We start from the raw sequence: 20,784 nt of genomic DNA, 5'->3' as shown, positions 1-20,784 counted from the left end.
ACAAACGAAACAGATGAGAGAAAAGTTAAACACAGCATTATAGAAAATCCCTGGTTACAGGGAGTAGGAATTACACCATATAACCAATTCCTCCCAAACCATTTTTTTTCTATGTTAACAGTAGGAAGTTCAGGCCATCGAGACTTGAGCACGCACAAACATGAAACTGGAAATCCAGAGTGCCATCCATTTTGATCCATTACATCCTCATGTAACTTGAATCTCATTTGTAAAATGGGAGGCAGTATGATCAGCTACATGTAACAGACAGGGGAACTGAGGCACTGATACATGAAGCAACTTGCCCAAAGCTTCCCAGAAGATTGCTGGGGCAAATGGAGAAAGACTCATGGTCTCTGCATTCCTAGTCCAATGTTTAAACTAACAAGAAATCTGTTCCCTAACTGCCCTTTAATTATATAAAATGTACAAAAAAAAAAAACCCCAAACACCATTCTAGAACATTTAGGATCCCTTTCCTTGGTTCAGCTTAACCTCCAGTTAACAGCAGGAGCTTTAAATTCTTACTCCATTTCTTTCCCCGATTTCCTTATTTAGCAGCGTCTTTTCGTCATGCAGAATCTTTTCTGAAGTTTTTTCCTCCATATTTTGTCTTCACTTTAAACGTGTTATCCCTTGTTCATACCTTTCACTATGTTTTATTTTTGAGATTTTGAATTTTAGGATGATATAAATGGTAGCCTACTCATAAATTGCTTTGCTTCATTATAGTTTAAAAAAAAAAATATTGGAACCAAAATAAAACCTATACATTTTTCTCTGAAGTACATTTAACAAGCCATATTCAACTTGGAAAATGATACCATGACTGTCCTCTAACATATTGTTCCTAGTATGGAGCATAAATCTTCTGGAAAGATGAAGACTGCTTATAAACTGTGTGTTTACTTCTTATTTATATGAGAGTTTACAGAAATGTTGTAAACATAGAATCACAGAATGGTTTGGGTTGGAAAAGACATTAAAGATCATCTAGTTCCAGCCCCCTGCCATAGGCCAGGTTGCTCAAAGCACCATCCAACCTGGCCTTGGACACTGCCAGGGAGAGGGCAGCCACAGCTGCTCTGGACAACCTGTGCCAGTGTCTCACCACCCTCACAGGAAAGAATTTATTCCTAATATCTCATCTAAATCTTCCTTCTTCCAGTTTGCAACCATTACCCCTTGTCTTATCACTACCCTCCCTGATCAAGTGTCCCTCCCCACCTTCCCTGCAGGCCCCCTTTAAGCACTGGAAGGCCGCTATAAGGTGTCCCCGGAGCCTTCTCTTCTCCAGACTGAGCAACCCCAACTCTCTCAGCCTGCACTTTTGTACACAGAGCTCAAAAAATATCTTACACTAGCTTCATCTTCTTCCATCACATAAAAAAATTTAAATCAGTTTTCCTTTGGTTGTATAAAGATTATACCTTCTTCAAAAAAATAAGCTTGACTCCAAGATAGAATTAATTTACATTTTTCAGCTGATGCATGGAGCAATGAGGTTTAGTTAACTTTTTGCCATGCCTACACGTTTGTGGTCTCTACAGACCAATGAAAATAAGCTATCATAATTGAACTAATCATTTGAAGGGCAATAATTACCAGTGAAGTTCACCGTCACAGAAGACACCTTTTGTGAGCTCAGCTCATTTGAAAAACAGGAATTGCTTCCACAGCCACAGCAGGATATTCCAGAACTCGGCATGCTAATTATGGAAGTTTCTCATAAGCAGAGATCATAGTGTTGAGGAGAATTCAGTCATCGGACAGATATTATTTGGTGTACTTAAATGGATAATGTTGGCCAAAAAGCAACTTGGCTTTCTCTGGTCCCCAAAACAAAATGTCCCTATTTTTAAAAGTCTACAAATAAGAAAGTTTTCCTTGCTTTAATTGCATAATATTGAAAAAATTTCTGTACAATGCAACAGGCATGTCTAGGAGGAAGAAATGCCGGGCTTATCGGTGTAGGGCACACTGAACCTGAGGAGTTTCCTTTCATAAAGAATAAAATTGTTTTTCTAAGGACACTACATTGTTAAAAAGACTTGGGCGATGCTTTGGAGGAAGACTAGGAAATACAGTGATAACAGGAGTAGAGAGAGACCTGTGCTAGAAGAATTCACAGGACCTCCAGTGCTGTAATTTCTTTTTCCCATCTTTGAGCAGCTGTCATGGCAGAGTGCAATTAAGTCTGTGCCTAATAACAGAAGTTTCTTGCAGATGAAGCTCTGAAATTATTTCTATTCCACTAGACAAATGTACTTTTGCAATGCCCAGCTGCTTCTGTATAAAGGATTAAATCTCCCCCATCTTGAGGGGAAATTCTTTCAATGAAAGCCTTAATACTCTGGCTCCTCAGGACACGCTCTGTTGTACATTGTGTATTCATTCCCGTAGGGGGTATCCCTTCAGAACATCAGTATCCTGAGGAAACACAAGAAAACCACATCCAAAACTTGCAATGCTTAACTGTCACTGGACTGTTTCTTGAGCTGTTCCTCTGTCATGGGCTTTCTGGAAGGTCACTCTCTTTATACAGAGCAGATATATTCAGAACTTCTGTTTCAGAGCTTACAATGCTTGTCACGTACATCTAATTAAAGACACACAAGCAACACTATTTTGTGAAAGCAGAGTTCACTGTGGCTCATGTTTCTCAAAGTTCCAAATGTTTTCTGTAAAAGGCAGTATAAAAACTCAAGAACACCAAGCTGTTCCAGCAAAATCACCAAGTACTACAAACAGTTTAGACAATGTATGTCATATCAATACAAATAGATCATGCCATTCACCCTCTTCACGTGAATGATCTGAAGAGGTTAAGACAGTGTAAAAGAAAGATCAGAATTTCAGGCTTTTCTATGTGTTTATAAAAGTAAATATTTTTTTTCCTGCAAGAGCAAAAGATTTTGAAATTTGGTTCAATGTTTCATTCTAAAAAAATCAGCACTTATTTCAAATTACTGATATTTTTCAGGATGTTTTAAAACAATTTTGCTTGGGTTTTTGTTTGTTTGTTTTAAGAAAAATTAAGGCTAGCACCTTGTACAGGCCAAATATACAATTGCCTTCACCATTTTCAGTTTTGCCATCAGCTCCTCTGACCGGGATGGGTTTGAGCACCACTCCGGTACCAATGTTCTTCCTCATAGTTTCAAGTTCCAATGATCCACACACAACAGAGTTACAAACCAATTCAAATTGTATTGCTTACCTGCCTCCCTCAAAACGATTGATGAGATCTGACACTTTACTGGACTTTTCCTTTGCAACACTAGAAACAGGGGTGGGTGTCTCTTCCTCCATTCTTTGTTTCTGATTTGATAAAGCTTTATGCCTAGGGGTTTGGTACGTAACAGGTGACACCTTCTGCAGATGAATTGGCTTTGGAGGCACTGCAAACAACAACAGTCAATCAATCACTCATGAACTGTTTCTTTGAACTGCTAGAACATATATGAGGTTTTTGCATAAGAACTTACAACAGTGATGTAGAAGAGATGCTCTTGGCTTTACTTTAAGATTAAAGCAGCTTTATGAATACAGGGATTTCATATAGCTTTTTATGCACTGTCTGGTATCAGGCCTCTTGTATTTCTCAGATAAAAGCTGAACCACACGCTACTTTAACGAGCTACAAAATTACGGGGTGTTCTTGTTTGTTTCTTTCTTTGTACTGTAATAAACACACATGTAGCCTCCATAAATGCAGGTCTTATCATAAAAAAGAATTAAGCATAACCAAAGGATCTAGCTTTGCTGTGGAGGTCAAGAGAGATATTTAAATTGCTGCCCCAAAACTCTGGTGCTCTCATTCTTTACCTTTTTCCTCATACCTTCAATAATAAGTCAGTGGAAAAGGTATTTACCTTCAGCTTTGAGCTTCTTTTACTCACTGATCCTATTTATACTGCTGAAAATCGTGCCCCCTGAAAATATTTTTTATTCTTCTTGCCTTTTCCCCTTCTCTACCATAAGTCCTTTTAATTAGATTGTTAATTATCAGCCACTGTTTGATACAGCAGTGACTAAAACACAAAAGACAAGGTGACACATAAAGCAACTAGAGTCGCAAGTGCTGGGGACCTTTAAATTAACTTTTATCCCTTTAAGTGACTATGCAGCATTTATGGGCAGCAAAAACACTTCACAGACAGGGCCTGAATGTGTCCCACTATCAGAACAATGCACCTCCAGCTCCATCAAAAAAAAAGATACAATGGAAATGTCCTTAATTCCTGAGAATACGACTTTGTTCATTCCCACACACACTACCAAAACTTATTGTGGGGACAAGTGAAAGCATTTGATATGAAATTGAAAAAGAAAGACTTTATGTGCGCTTTAATAAAAGGCGAACATAAATTGGCAAGAGTGGACAATGCTCTGCCAGTGGAATTGGCAGCCCCAGGGACTCGGCCACTGCTCCACAGACACCGGCCCTCCAGTAACCACACAGACCTGCCAGGGAGCAAACATGAAGGGAACGGAGACAGGAACTGGCATTAGGAATCACATGCAACTCTCACGGTAGAAAAATAATCACTAGTACAGGCTACACAATAGATGGATGTGAAAAGGCCATGTTCCTCACATCACTGACTCTAGAACAGCTTACTGACTTGCCCTGGAAAATCTGTGCACTGCAGGAATTAGCTTAAATCCCATCACTGACATTTGAAAGTGTTGTTGAAAAAATTATTGCAAATATACTATCAGAGACTATGATAAACTTGAAGGAACGTTTAATTAAGGGCAACTTTTCATCTCCACCTTACAGTAAATTTATAGGAGGTAATATTTATCTGTGCTTCCAATAACCTAATTACACTTGAGTGTAGTGATCGCTGCAGTCTGAAAAGTACGATGAGGGGCTCTGTGAAGAAATAAATGTGCCACAAAAAGCTTTAGACTTTAACCATATCAACTACAAATGCTGGCAAATCAGAGGGAGAAGGAAGAGAATTACTGTAGATTAGATGCTTTTACTATGTATATGTGTATCTTGGGCCCTTTCAAGCTTTATTTTGTGTTTATTAACACAAGCAAAAAAACAGGTTTGGGGAAGGGTGCAGTACAGAAAGGATGACTTAAAATACTACAATTTTCAAACAGTTACAGTCCAAACTTGAACTAAGCAGAGTATTAAATTGTGTAACAGCTTGAGTATCTGTACTAAGCGAAGCCCCTCCTGAGAAGCCGCATACATTTGCTCAGCTGCAGCTGCAGTGCGGTGCAGCAGCTTTCCCTATATTCCCTCTTCTTGGGGAGTTCAGAGAAGGCCTGGCAGAATTAGGCCAACGAGCATCAGATAATTGTCCAAGCGTTGAATAGCTTGCTGCGCTGACAAAGGCGATGGGACAGCTGAAAAAGGCGACACAAGCAGGCTGGGAAAAAGCAGGACACATAACTGAGCATGGGCACTGCCATTCCCTCGGGGAGGGGATGGAAGGGAAGTGGGATGCTGGGTAGATTTAGTGACCAGCACTATGCTAGTTTGTAGAAACACTTTTTGCTCTTGCAGTGCATTTTGTGTAACCCACGGTCCTGTGATTCTCTTCTTTAAAGAACCTGTATATCTCTTCAATTCTTTCGCACGTTTCATAAAGTATTAATATCCTTACAAGGATATATTAAAACTACTAAACTTGAGGGAATTAATATCTACAAATAAAGCAGAAGGAATTAGTTGGAAGCTATTTTTATTCTGGATCCACTGGGACAAAAATACGATTCTAGGACATTCTGTGGAGGTGTCACACACTTTTGCAGCTATTACTGAAAACCCCCCAGCTTAGCATCACTTCACTAGGGCAAGCACAAGGAACCTCTGGTCAAACTGGACAATTCCAGTACATTGAAAATCCCTGTGATGTCTTCAGAAGAGAATCGCAAACCAAACAGCCATGCCAATTCACTAATGCGAGGTATTTTCTTCTTTACTCCCCATTACCATCTAATAGACAGTATTTCCCCTAATCAGCTGCTGCTGTAGCTACTGTAAGTTTTAGAAATAGAGCAATGGGAAAAGGACAGTCACAAGATCAATGAAAAGAATCAGTAGTGTAAAAACACCCGCAAACCTTCCTGTAAGGTCAACCTTGTTAACAGCGATTATGGAAAACAAATTCCATTAATTCTCCCCTCAATGTACTTCTGCAGTGTTTTATTTTAATCAGATTATTTTTGAATGTGTACACAGCAAGGATTTTAAAGGGAAAAAAAAAAAAACAAACAAACAGAAAACACTAGCCTATTGTAATACCCTGCATAATACAGAGCTCTGTTTGAGTCTATAAATACTCTTGTATCTATATTGTAGAATTTTGAGGTCATTAGAAGATATGAACTGCATATTCTGCCCAAAGAAAACCTCTCAATATACTCAGGTAGCTGCTACTGCACAACGCTAGCCAAATACCTAATTAAGACTTAAGCTGCAGTGCCTAGTTTTGCATTCAACTTTGTACACATACATAAAGAAATGGGAGGTAATGTTACGAATGGCTCAAGAGGTGCAACAACATTTGCTGACTCCGAAGCATATTAGCAAAGATCGTTTATCTCTTCTCTTAGAAAGTATAATATGTTCAATCTCCCTCTACGCACTTAACTCCTGGTGGTTAAGAATGCTGCCACACTTTGATTCAATGAAAATACAGTTAAAATTCCTGTGGTAACCAACTGCACCTCTCCTGGCTGAGTCATCCTTCATCACCTCCTTGCATGGTCTGTCACCTTCAGGAGGATCAAATGAGGACAGCTAGACAGATACCAAAGATTTAAACTTGCAAGAACAGCACAAAATAACTAATAATGTAGACTCAGCAAAAAGACAGAAAAAGTCACCTCCCCTTCAGGATGCACATTTTCACACTTTTATGCCAAATCAGAACAAGTGTCTTCCAATAATACCTTAAGAAAGAAAACCAGTAACAGTCAGGTGTGCTTTGTTCCCTCATTTGTCTCCTTGCTGGAGACAATGTTTAGGATTTAGCAGATTCGTTGGTAAAAGAGACATTGCTACATGTTTCTTAAAGCACCACTGAGATTGGAGAAGTCTAGCTAGAAACAGCTCTCAGTTTTAGTTCAATTCACCTTTAATTGTAGAAGTTTCATTTGCCAGAAAAGTACAGTCTACATCACAGACCTTTCAGAGGTCTTTCAGCTTTTCTGGGCCCAGTGAAGACCTTCAAAACCACAGATTATGCTATAATTAACTGAGAAAGTAGGACAGGATTGATGTTATGCAGTAGATCATCAGCTAAAACTGACTGCTGAAGTCTATGTGTTAAAAGCTTTGTGTCCATACCATTTCACAGTAGCACAAACCAGTCCATCTTCTGGAGTGGAAAATCATCTCCAACCCAAACAAAAATGCCTCTTCAGCCTCAGCAGGAGATTCACAAGTACTCCTAAGCAACCACTCATTACAAAAATTTAGATGAGCAACTGATGCATAGTCTTGAACTGACAAGAAACTTCACTGCTTTGAAGAAGTGTGGACAATTCAACATATTTTCCATCCTACAATCAAACTGCCTGGTACAGACAACACTTTCAGTGTCCAGTACTTTGGCATCACATAAAACTCATGCAAGAAGTTCAGAGAGCAGGGCATAGAAGAAACTAGATAAAATGGTCAATTTATACATATTGGATTCTGTGCAGAAATGTATTCACCTGATCTAGCTACACCGAGTGATCTGTTTCCAGATATTTAAACTACTACTTGGAGACCAAGTACAGACAAAACAGGTTCAGGGTTCATTTTGAGTATGAGATTTTGGACATTTTTCTTCTATATTAAAGCTCTACTTCCTCTATTAAAGCAAAGTTTACTAAAAATAGCTGTACCTGACTTGTAACACAACCTCAAATATCCCCCATTTTAATTACATACATTTTTGTAGGTTAGATGAAGGTCATTTTGCAGTTAGTTCAACAACCAAATACACTGGCATTACAATTCAGGTCTGTCATCTTGTTTCCTTTCACTGTGAAAGGACATTTACTGTTTACATGACTAGAACAATCATTTGGAAAAACACTTCCTCTGCTATAAACCAAAAACGTTTCTGTACCTGTACATGAAAAGCTGTTAAAAAAAGAAGAAATCAGCAACCAAATTTAAACTAGTTCAGTTTGGTTTGATTGGATCATTAGGACTCCCACATACTTATTCATTCTATTTTGTTTTGCTTTAATTGAATAAAAAGGCCAAAAAGATGTGCTTCAATATGATGCACATATTTAACAGAAATAAATGGAGAAAGACATAGGCCTATGAACAAAGCATGCACAAAATACTATTTACAACAGTATTATTGAATATAATCTACACAGCTGCATTTCTTAGACTACAGCACTATTCCTGGCTATGACACATTTTGAAGCAATTTTGACAAACACAGAAGTCATGGGTAGGAAAGAGCAACAACAGCTGCCTAACTACTTGAATGAATGGGGTCCAATAACATCCAACTCCTAATTTATCTAACGGCTAAAATTTATAAGTGGCCTGGCTTTGGTTTTGAAAGGCTTAATTTTTTTTTTATTGCCCATTTCTGTTTCTCTATTAACAAGATTTCTAAAATATTTTTCTTGGGAAGATCACGTGTTCTGTTGTTGAGAATGCATTTCAGAGACCTAGGAACCAGTGCAGAAAGACTACTCAGATAAGTATTGTTTACATATGACTGATGAAAACATCTTAGTTTGGTGAACAATACTGGCAAAAGTTCTATAAAAACAAACAATACAAAAAAAATTATACAGCTTTATTTTGCTCTTATTCTCCCTAAGTAAACAAAACTTTCTTGACACCCCAACAAATTTCTTCCCTCCTTAACTCTAAGATGAACTCAGGACTAATGCAAAATTCTTCAAGATGCATTTTCCTATTAATTGATACACAGGTTGTTAAACCCACTACATGATGACTCTATGCAATTCTGGTTTCTATACATGATTTAGATGTGATCTAGTTTTCTACCAGTAATTCTAATTTCTGTCATATGAACAATGTGTCTCAGAATCCAATTCACTGAGCAGGATCATGATATCAGTCTTTTAAACTCACTCTTTTTAACTTCTGAGAGGAATGACGTTCCTATTGCTTGTCACTTCTAAAAGACATCAGTCCAGATTCGCTTTGAATCCAAGATTTCCAGAATATACTGACTCTGTTGTGATCAATCTTAGCAGAATCATCAGTATTACTGAGAAGTCCACATAAAAAGACGGTTTGAGGTTTAGATATCTAAAGTCAACAAGCAGATTGACTTGTTTAGCTTCCGAAAGTGAAGATATTATTTAGGGAAAGAAATAAGGGAAATCTATTTCTATTCTGTAGACATTATTGGTCAGGTTTTACTGCACAAACATGAAGTTCCTATCCTTCCACACACTCCTGCAGGAGGGCTCCCCAAAGAGCCTGAATATCTTCCCCATCACCCCCGCCTTGAAGTCAGCCTGCCAAACACTCCAATTCAAAAATAGTATCAAAACCTTCCATCTCCAATACAGTAATCCTTTTGAAAAATAAGCCCTGGCAACAGTTTAATACAAACAAGGGGCTTACATGCTTTCTCCCATCTCTACCTATTAGCCATTTGGGCAGAGGACAAATTTAACGCTTGCTGCCTGGCAGTAAGCGCACAGCAAATTACTAGAAATCGGAGATAAAAAGCTGTAGCTAGACCTATGTGCTTGTAACATATTAGTAAGTCCAACTTCCCTTATGAGAATCTTTTCCAGAAAAATATTATCAGAAATTACAGATTCGTAAAGCATTTTACAGAACGTTTGTATTTTGCTAGCAAGCTTTTACCCCACTATTTTCTTTCTGACAGATACAGTCCTTTCAAGGTGCTCCATTTCTCTTAAAGTCTGAGATGAAGAACAACTCCCCTAACAAAAATATTTGAGACTACTTACCTTGTGGCTTTGGATTTGAAGCTGAACGTGGGGACTGTCTGACTGGCACACTTCCATTTATTCCCTGAGCCGCTTCATTGTGCACATTCTGCTCAACTAGCCTGGTTGTGGCACTCGCTGTACAAGGTCTAGACAATACTAAGGGCTTTGGACAGATGCTGCCGCCTGAAAAACAAATAGAAACAGGATTAAATATAAGGTAGAATGGCCATAGACGTATTTATTAAGTGCTAACACTTCTTTACAGAGAATATTAGAATACTCGTCTTCCCTTTAAGAGTGTCTCACCCTGAAAACATGTTTTGCCTTTTGCTGAAATTTATTCTGTTGTTTAACCCTTGAAGAGCTGGATATAAAAAAAGACTTCCACCATGACTAGAGCAAGTTCTTCTATAGAAGGATTACGATCTCTAACAGACTTTTTCCTATCTGAATTGCCAATGTGCTTGTTCAACAGAACTACAGAAAAAACAGTATTTTTGTTCAACCATTCTATTTCTGCATTCAAAAAGTTTATTTTATTACAGAAGGTAGCATCCGTTAGCTAAATGTATTGCAACTCTTTTGTAGGAAAGGGTTGCTATTGTAAGTATCAAAAAAAAATAAGGGCAAGGCACAAAGCCAGCTGACTGTTCTATTCATTTCTTCCTAGCGGAACGAAATTTATTCCAATTAGAGGAGGATCAATATGCTGCTATTGGTAAGAAAGCTGGAAGAAAATACAAAGGAAAACATATTCAAACAATGGAAACTGTAATAAAAGCAATTATTAGATTATGATTACACAAACCTAAACCATGTACTTTTGCTTCGGGGTGTGAAAGCAATTGGTTCTGTACACACAATTAAAGACTTGAAACAATAATATGAAGGACCTTGAGATCTCACTTAGGTCAATATTCATTCATTTTTAAATCCAAAACCCACTCAACCATTTTATAAGGTGATCCCCTGATGTCTTTTGAACAACTGGTCTTCAGAGTCTGGAGCCTCTGATCTAACCCATCTCCCTCTCCCATGGCAAAATCCATCATATCAAGCCATTCCTAGCAACAGCCAAGCCTGCTCTTAGAACAGCAGTGGAAAGAGATGCCATAGCTGTTGCTCAATGCTGATTAAAGATTTTTCAACATTTTGTGGATTCAACAATATTTTCAAGTATTTATGCTTTAGTTCTTAGAAGCTTATTTTTGCTTTTAATCACTGAAGTAGCCCTATACCAAGAAGCTGCCCCTACAAACATGGAGACTTGCAGAGGTCTATGGTAAGATCAACAACCCACACTACCAAAGCACCAGTAGTCAGATCACAATGCATGTAAAACACCTGCAGCTGCAACATGGCAACTTTCCCTGTTCCATTTCATTAAATTGGCAAGGGATCTCCCAAGAACATAAAGGTGGCTGGTCCCAGAATGATGCTGGTTCCAGAATGATAATCTAATGAGGCCCACCATGTACAGAAGCTTCTCAGGCATTTATCTTAGGCAAAAAGTCCTCAGATCTGTTTCCTTGGGTATTGCTCCATAGACAAAAATTTGTATTGTACTATAGCAGTAGGAGCCCTGTCCCACACCGTTCCTCAGTGCCTAAGAAGGTACCTTAAGTACCATTTCTGTCTCCCCTATGGAGGTGAGAGTACTGAAAGCTCTTAGACAGACCAAGGTCAGGGGGTCATACCAGCAAGTCTTCCTTGTCTACATCAAAAAGCCAACACACTGAACTTCCCTCTCCTACAGAATCCCATACCATAATGTAGCAGTTTACACTCCAATTGGGGAATCTCCAATTCAGAAACAAATTTAAGAAAGACTAACTCCTGCAGGATTGGTACAATGCATAAGTCAGGCAGGCAACAGAACGTAACTTATAAATCTACATTCAGATCACTCTTATAACTTTGCAATGAGGGTTAAAGTGTGAAGCAATAGAGCTTTTGAAAACTATTTTGCTTGCAGATTTGACAGCTAATACGCTTCAAAATCTCCAGCTCCCCGAGTGCAGGTCAGTAAGGGGCATTGCTGCTGTCAGTTGTTCAGATCAAGCCTGGAAATCTCTATCAAAAGGGTACCTTATTTATTAAAAGGATTCCTTAAGAAAACAAGGTACTGCTGAGGTCACAATAGGAACTTACTTTACACATGCAATTTTATCAGGGCACTTGGTTCTGTTTAAGGTTATCACTTATGATCACTTTAAGCGGAGGCCAATGCAGAGCTGCTGCTGAGAACAGGTCACTCTGTGGTCTGATGGTCCTCCTCCTTCCCCATCACCATCTGCTCCGGCTTCTGCTTCTGGCTACTCCTTCCCCTATGCCAGCACCAGCGTTTGTTCAACAACACAGTGACATGAGCAGCAGAAATGGTGCAGGTGAAAGCTAGAGTATATTTTCGATCCATTTGACCTCATGGCAACCTGAGCACTACTCCTGGCACAAGGGAACAGCCAGGAATACAGCTGGAAGAGGACAAGACAGCTCCACTCAGCAGTAGCCTTTACTTACATCAGCCTGAAGCAATCATTTAAATGCAATCCCAGTCCCTCAAGTAAATATTCAGGCTTAGATTCTACTTGGTTTACATGTGCACACACACGGCCTTAATACAAAGTCCAGCAAAACCAGGAACAGCTGAAAACAAACCTTTAATGCAAAAACATTAGGCTGCTCTAAGAATCGATTTTGTTGTCGGCATCTCATGCACCTCACTAGATTGGCAAATATTAGTTGCATTCAGTGGGCAAAAGCCATTTTTAAAGCTTGTCCACTGTAATACAAAATGTAACACAAGCAACAGAAAAGTTTGCTTCTCTGGAGCACAATCTTTTGCAGCTGCTTAACAGAAAACAAAAGCTCTGAGAGGTGTTCTGACCCAAGACCTGCTCTGGCTTCACACACATAACAACTCAGTATGTGGGGGATGTAGGGAAAGAGAATGTCTTCAAATTTGCTACTGTTGTACAAGCCATTACACGAATTATTCATCCTGTCTGGAAGCCATATTTGCTGGAGACAGACACACTACAGACCTTTAACCTGTATTTCAAACTAGTAATTCTGTTAGTCATGCCACGTCCTCAAGCCATGTGTTTTGAAGAGTAGTAGAGTCACATCAGGATGAACAGCTTTCTTCAGATGTAAAGCTGGAATGGAGAACGGTAATGGAAATCTAGCTACACCGTACTTCTATATAAAATTGAGTAGCCAAATTCTCTGGATAAAAAACATCCTTTTAACACCCCTGGAAATCTGAGCCCTGGTTTCTAGTCAGTGAAAGATGTTACCTTCCAGGTGATGTAGACAAGAAAATTGTGGCAGAAATACAGGAATTTTCACTACAGACTTGTATCTAGTGTATTGTATGCAAGCAAATTATAATAAAAGCCCCAAATGCATAATTGTCACCACATTACAAAAATACCTGCTCCACAATCAGCAGCATGCGTTTCAGTAGGGCTGCTCAATTCTGTCCATTTAAGTAAGCAGTAACACAGTCTACCTTTTAGAAATACAGTTGTTGCCCTGCAAGTACACCTTAAAATCCTATTAGATATGCAAATAGTCAGACAAGCTGCAAAAACCTGCAGCTTTTCCTAGGCTGAAGTAGATTCCCGTTGTGATTATTTCTGACCTGATTAAAGAAACACTCGCCCATTACTGCTATTCCTGTGCATTAAAACAACAGGAATTTTACTTGAAGTTAGGAATGCAATGAGCAACAAAATACTACCAGCCAGTTACTGTATTCACTAGTACATGACTAATACCATCTGTTATAATCAGGGGTGATTAAATACACTGAAAAGGAGATAAAGGTGGTGAAAGATCTAAAAAAAATTAAAATGGGGGCAGGCAAGAATGTAAGAGAGAAAGAGGAGGTAATAAATAACCAACAGAAGAGAGAAATAAACACTGTAAATTTGATAAGCACTTAATTATTTTGCATATCATCTGCAAGGAAATGAGAAGCTAGAATGCTTGCAAACATGCTTGCATCTGCAAGAATGAAGTTAGGCAATGCGTTTTCTATTTTTTCAGAGCATTCTAATTAGAAATAACTTGGAGCCATGAACATTTAGACAAACCATCAGCCAGCTTGAAATGCCAGTAACATGAAAAAAACGGCTTGCTTATATTAACAAAAGGTGAAACTAATATTTTAGTATTGGATATGTCCTCCACTAGCAGTTCCATAAGCTTCAGGAAGACAATCTCAACACTATTAGGTCCTCTGACACATTTATTCTCAGTCTTGCTTATAGCAAATAGTGCATCTATACTGTTCCAGCACTGTCTAATTTTTACTGCCATTGTGACCCCACTCTTGTTCATACGTTCTGAATGAAAGAAATGCAGCATTTCGGGATGTAACCAACACGTATAGGAAAAGGGTTATTCTCTTGTGACTGCTAGGAGGCCAAGCTTAAATCTCAAAACGACTTCTCTTAAAATTATTCAGCTACATATACCTAGCATGGTTGTCCCAACCTGACATAATGGTTGTAGTCTGGATGTTCTACTGCTAGATCTTTTCATATAAGATCAGTGCAAAGCTTCATGCTTCCTACTCATCCCTGGACCTATGTGGAGGTTCAGCTGATAGTCTTATCTACCAAAGCATTGGTTTAGCCACAGTAACCTAGACATACAATCTCCTGATCAGTTCAGAAGAGCATTAAGTAGCACTGACAATACAAAAGACTAATTCAACCCATCCACTTACCCACCAAACACTACAGAAGCTGTAGCAAGGCCAGAACAAGAGTGGGCAGCTTCCTGAACACAAACAAGAAGGCAGAAAGCAGCCTCTCACCCAGGCAGTTACAACAACAGATTTACTGAGGCCTGAGAAGGAAATCTAGTAAATCAGGTCATGGATTTTACCCACAATTGTGTCCAAACCTGCCCTCAAAACTAAGTTTCTAGTAACTTGGTGCATACCCTTCACAGGTTTGTCCCGTTTGTGAGAGGAACTGACGTTACTAAGAGGCTCATACTGCCGATGCATACCCAAACACATTTTAAGAATAACTGGGCTAAGCCCAAACTATCTGAAAATTAGGAGTGTGGAGGAGGAGAGTAGGAAGTCTGGAGGTCCAAGTTTCTCTCATGAAAAAAACCAACAAAACCTTCCTCCAAATTCTGTTAAATGCTATCCTCTGAAGTTAATTACACATTTGTGTTCTGATGTAGCTTCACCTCTCCCACCACACTGGTGATAAAGAACTGTGTAGCAGTGGTTTACAGCTGCAGAATAGTACAAAACCTTCATACTGATATTCTGTTCTGTGCAGATGAGCTCTAAAGGTTAATCATCAGGCCAGCCTTTACTGTGGTGAGCCACTGCTGAAATACTGCAAACGGTTGATAACCCACTGCTGTAAAAAGAGGAAAAAAATAACTTTTGCTGAAGTCAGGAGGGCTGTTTCACTGAAGAAATTAGTTTTCTTTCTGCAAGAAGGTGCTGGCCAAAAAAAATAAAAGGCAAATATCAGAAGGTTTAGAATTATCTTTGAAAAGTGGAATCTTGGCAAAGTGTGGGACATAGGTCAGGTTCCATTAAAGGATTAATTCAGACAAATACACTGGCAAAATGCAAAAATGTAGGGTTTTTTCTTGCAAAGCTTTTCTCCAGACACACGCAAAAACATTCTACATTCCACAAAAGTACATAGACCAGCTTCTGAGAATAGTGAAGATGTAAAGCATATAAGGCTATTATTTCTCACTGCATGGGAACGTTCCTAGAAGTACCAAATATTATCCTCCTTTTCATAGCATTTATTGCCTGGAATAAATAAATCTTCAAATAAATGTGATAAATATAAGTTGTAAATAGCAAAAAGTGTATCGATACGTTTCTTTCAGTTCAATGAGTCCTGTGAATGCACTCACAACATCTGATGGTGAAGTCAAGCAGATTAAACAGTACTGAACTTAAAACTGGCAGGCCAAACACTTGCTACACAATACTTGCTAAAAACTAGAAAATATTCAACTTCTTGGTAGATATGCTACTTTATATAGTAACACAGAGCAGAGGTTTCCAAATTGTGGTATGTATAACACCAAGTATGTGAACCACTTGCAACAATACTCAGAGCAGCAATGCAGAAGGAGAACTGAAACAAAGTTCAGCAAGTTTAACTGTGCACAACACAAAAAAGTTATTCTAAGAAAAGAAAAACCTTTGACTTCTGAAATAATTTCATTTCTCAAACTAAGGTGGGTTATGCAGAGTGTCAGTGATGGAACCCAATTCAAAGTAGATATGTACATATATCTGCTTGGCTTGAGATCAGACTTTACTGCACTGGTTTGGTTTGTGGGTATTCACGAGACTCAAGCATTCAATGTTGCCTCTCCTACATTTTATCAAGCTTTATAGTTGTTCTGGTTGGAAGCAACCATGCATCTTTTGCACAGCAACTTTCATTTTTAGACTGAAATAGAACTTACAGTAACTGCTACTAAACAGCTAGAGTTTTCCAAGTTACCAGCTATGGATGCCACCACATTTTAAATGGGTTACCTGCTTCAAGATTATAAAGTCCGAGCTTTAACAGGAAGCACTGAAATATGAATAAAATAAGATTTACTAATAATCTCCTAACCTCAGTTTACTGTATATCATGCAAAGAACTTAATAGTGAATTCCACATTGACTGCGAGTGTCCTGCCAACTCTGGCTACAGCAGGCAGACTCAGTGTGCCTTAGTCTGCTGTCCTGTCTGGCTGTGATCTCTGTTCTTTTGGCTCTGATCTAATAGTCATTTCCATGCAGGCAGACCTGTGCATCTGCTGTGAGTCTTACTGAAATGAGCAAGTCAGCAATTGATGGGATTATTTTCAACATTTGTCTAAATTCTGAATTAGCACAATAATATAACATGCACTGCTGGTGCTGTTCCAATAAAACAAAAAGCATTGTACAGGACTTCAAATGGCTTTTTCCCCAGACTGAGCCCAAAAAACTATTTCCTTAGAAGTAATTAGGTTTTCTCCATGCAACGTGCACTGATTACAGTACACTCCTCACCAGAGAGGGCATATTTTGGAGTCAGGAATATGGAGACCCAGCGTAAAGGAAGGAAATGCAAAGCAAGTAAAAACCATATTCAATATGTGGAGTCTTTAAAATTAAAGTTGATTTGATAGAAATCTAAGTGGTATATACTATGAATCTTAACTAGTCACATAAAATAAAACAGAAAAAAAGGAATGGTGGACAGCTTTTTAAAACTATTAAAAAGGCAGTTTTGATTCTTCTGAGAACAAGCTCCTCTTCAGTCAGTCTTCTACACCTTTTCCCTACTGGACCACTGCTTTCATACTGTCATCTACAGTCTAGCAGTGCCACTGCTCACTAATCACCCAATTTTTGCAGGCAAGTGGTGGTAAAATCAATGCTGAGGCATCTTAGGGACAGAGGAGCTGGAGGGCTGCTGACAGCCACAGGGGTGGCATTACAGAGCGCTGCTCGCGAGACAGGTTGCGGAGGCTGCAAGTCGCGGAAATAACATATGACAATCTTACTCCTGGCCATTGCTGCTGTGGCCTACTACTCCTACCTCTTCCCCCATTTTAGGGAGGGGAGGCAGCAAGCCTTCAGGCCTTGCTACTGCCTCAGCAGCTGCCTCAGCTGGCAGGACCCCCAGCAACCTGCCACTGCTGCTCCCCCCCCCCCGCAGGGCAGCAGGGCTGCTGGAGGAGCAGGCAGAACTACCCAGCAGAGTGGCTAAAGCACGCTAGCGTCTCTCTTGACTGGAAAACGCTGATTTCAAATAGGCTGCCAGTGCCCAGCTTGCGGTTTGAAAGTAGTAGTTTATGACTGAGGTCCCCTGCCAAAAAGACAGCATCTCTTAGACTGAGGTTCTAATGAGTCACCTAGGCTCGTACACACTGGGACAATGGCTTTGCTGATGGAGGTCATTCATCAACTACTTAATGAATAATAGAGGTTTCTTATATGAACAGAGACAGGCAACATTCAAGCCACGTCTCCAGAAAGACATATTGAAGGGATTGAAGGGAGAGCTCCAAGTACAAGGAGTTCTGTTTACAGGAACCAAGCACTGCTCTTTCATATACTTAGTTCCTGTATTACAAAACATTTCCCTCAAACCCTTGTTTTCACTTTGGTCTTTGAACATGTATTATCAAGCCCAAAATCTGAAAAGAAAGTATGCAATAGTGTTCCTTTGCTTGTAGAGACTTTTCATGGCTTGTTTTTCATAAAATAATGTCAGTATCTCTTTCAGCAGTTTTGGACAGTATTTTTTCTGTCTTTTTATTAAGGCTATCTACAAGACTTAAAGGTGATCACAGTTCCTGACCCTACAAGCCATGTACCAGGAGCTTCATGCAAGGTTGCCACCAAGAAAACACTGAGAAAGAAAATAGGTACAGTAAGTAGCAGCAGCTTCATCACTCCAGGATAAGGCAGGATAAGTTGACCCTGTAACCGAAGTCAGGTACCCTGCTGTTAACTGTCTCATTTCTACACCAGATAACTTGAGGTAATTCCTCCCTCCTTGTCAGCACAGCCTTTTGCCAGTGCCATAACATGATGGCAACTTTCAGCTCAAGAACTGTTTCTCACATGGCTGTATTTCACAAAGTCACAGCAGCATCCTGACTACATATGTCAACCTCTTCCCCTGTCGCAGTCAGGGGAACATTGGTGAGCCCCATATCTGAGGGTCTCTTCCTCCCCTTCCCACAAGCTCGTTACAGCTTCCTACATGATGAAGGAAGGGGTTGAATAAGGTTTGTGTGGCTTTCTTGAGTTCCTGCTGCATTAATAGTCATTCTGATTATGAACCCTAGCACAGGAAAAGATGAACAGGACACACCTCCACCAAGTTATCCCCAAACTATTTTTTCCTTTTAGTTTTCTGTGTAGAGCTCTGTGAAGTGAGCAATGTCCCCTCAACTATTATTTTACTTAACACTGAAATTTTTCACTGAGTTTTTAATTGACACCAGCATGTTTTGCACTTCATCATTTTCTAAATGTCCTCAGTTCCTATTTACTAAATTTGTATAAGCAGACTTACTGATCACAGAAGAATAACTTGACTGAGCAAGGGTTGTAGCACCGAGCCCTATGTGTTTCTTTTACTTTATTTGTCAAGTCTTAAGATAATTTATTTCCTTCCTGTTATCATATATAAGATAAACAGCATGGCACCATGCTGGGCAGCACAGTAACTTCATATTAAGGAAAGTGCCTGTACTACTGGGGTCATGTGAAGGAAAAAGTGCAGCTGATTGTATCTCATACAAACCATTGGAATGATTCAAGAGGATATATTAACACATACTTAGGCAAGTGCGGTAACAACTCAGACAATGACAAAAAGACCTCCCATTCTATAGCTGATAAGCCATTATGAAATAACAGTGTGCTTAGATTTTTACACAAAATACTAACGGGTTTAAAAAAAAAATTGATAAATTTGATCTAACTAGAAATTTCACCATTTTGCTCAATATATGCTTCTTCAGAAGACTTCTCTAACAAGTCAGCCACTGACATTCTCATCTTCTACCCTGCCCAGTTTATCTGGGAAGTTGTTTCGTATTCATCTCAACTTAGAGCTATTTTAGAAAATGTCCATATGCTTTGAGACATGGATCAACTACTTCTGTTGATAAAAGGACTAAGAGAAAGCATTTTTAGAAACAGGATGCTAAAAAACAAACCAAACAACCAACAAAAACACCCTCATAGACCCAAAGGGCCAGGAAAGAATTTAATTACAGAAGGTTGAAACTGTAACTGATTTATTTCAGAAGATCTGAGCTGAAGACACACCAATAACATTCAAGTAATTTAAAAATATACATGCATAATATAATATATCAAAAATGCAGAACAGCCAAAGATCCAAACAGAAGTCAATTATTCAATACAAGCCAAGAAATTTATCACTGATAGATGGAAACTGCTTCTCACATCCAACTGCTGAGGCAGTCCATGTGTCCGGCCAGCATCTGACAACTTGAAGCCCATCCAGCAGCCAGCTGCCACGGACACAAGTTGTTCCACCCACTCCCTTCCCTTCTCCTGGCTGCCTGCTCCCACCACTTTCTGTGCATCAGTGCTGGCACACATTAAGCCCCAGCATGCAGTCCGGGAAAGTTAAGCCATCAGAAATATAATCCTGCCAAAAAAAGAAAGCAGCTAGCTTCACGCATTCGTTCACCTTATATGCACTGGAGCTCCGGCAAAGATGCAAATTTATTGATGGGGAAAGGAAGACAAGACTCGCTTTCCAGAAGCAAGGAGCCACTAGATAATGTTAATTCTGTTGAATCACACCTCAATGGGTTTGGAGCAAACAGTAGGGAAGGGGGGAAAAAAAAAATACCAAAAAACTATTCTCTAAACATGAGTGGCTTGAAATTTAAAGTCATGTGCCCTAATTAGAGAACAGGCTGCAGGGTATTAACTGCATAATAGCACCACAGTAGGCTACCAGGCACTACTCCATGTTATGTGAAAGACTACAAGTACATACGAAATTATGAACTTGATAAGCAACACAGTGCAGATGGAGAGAAACACACGGTTGCTCGTCCCTTACAGCAGCACCAGCAGCGCAGCTGTGTGGCACCCCGGCTGCTCAGTGGGGAATGCCGGTCCTCCCCCAAGGCAGAGGCAGGCAGCCCGCTGTCAGGCTCCCCAAGCACTTCAGTCTCCCTGCCAAGTAATTAACAACCATCATCTACGAAACACAGAAAAACAAGCAGCTCCCTGGGAATGCTCACTGCACCAAAACAGAAATATAAAGAACCCAAAGCTGGACGCTTCACAAGAATTCAAGTGCTTCCTGC

The 20,784-nt window shown here is 39.5% G+C and overlaps 1 protein-coding gene across 1 annotated transcript in view; it reads right to left on the bottom strand.

Moving 5' to 3' along the window:
• FGD4 (FYVE, RhoGEF and PH domain containing 4) overlaps positions 1-20,784 on the bottom strand; it is a 111,276-nt gene that overhangs the window by 27,529 nt on the left and 62,963 nt on the right. The window contains exons 2-3 of the mRNA XM_086467616.1: positions 9,946-10,110; positions 3,221-3,401 (exon numbers count right to left, since the gene is read on the bottom strand). Of these exons, the coding sequence (XP_086323742.1) occupies positions 3,221-3,401; positions 9,946-10,110 (346 nt within the window). The remainder of the gene's footprint in view (positions 1-3,220; positions 3,402-9,945; positions 10,111-20,784) is intronic.

The sequence above is a fragment of the Leptosomus discolor genome, chromosome 1, assembly GCF_034619465.1.
Source record: "Leptosomus discolor isolate bLepDis1 chromosome 1, bLepDis1.hap2, whole genome shotgun sequence".
Taxonomy (NCBI): Eukaryota; Metazoa; Chordata; class Aves; order Leptosomiformes; family Leptosomidae; genus Leptosomus; species Leptosomus discolor.
Note: the sequence above shows the minus strand (reverse complement) of the source record. Positions and strands in the feature narration are given on the sequence as shown.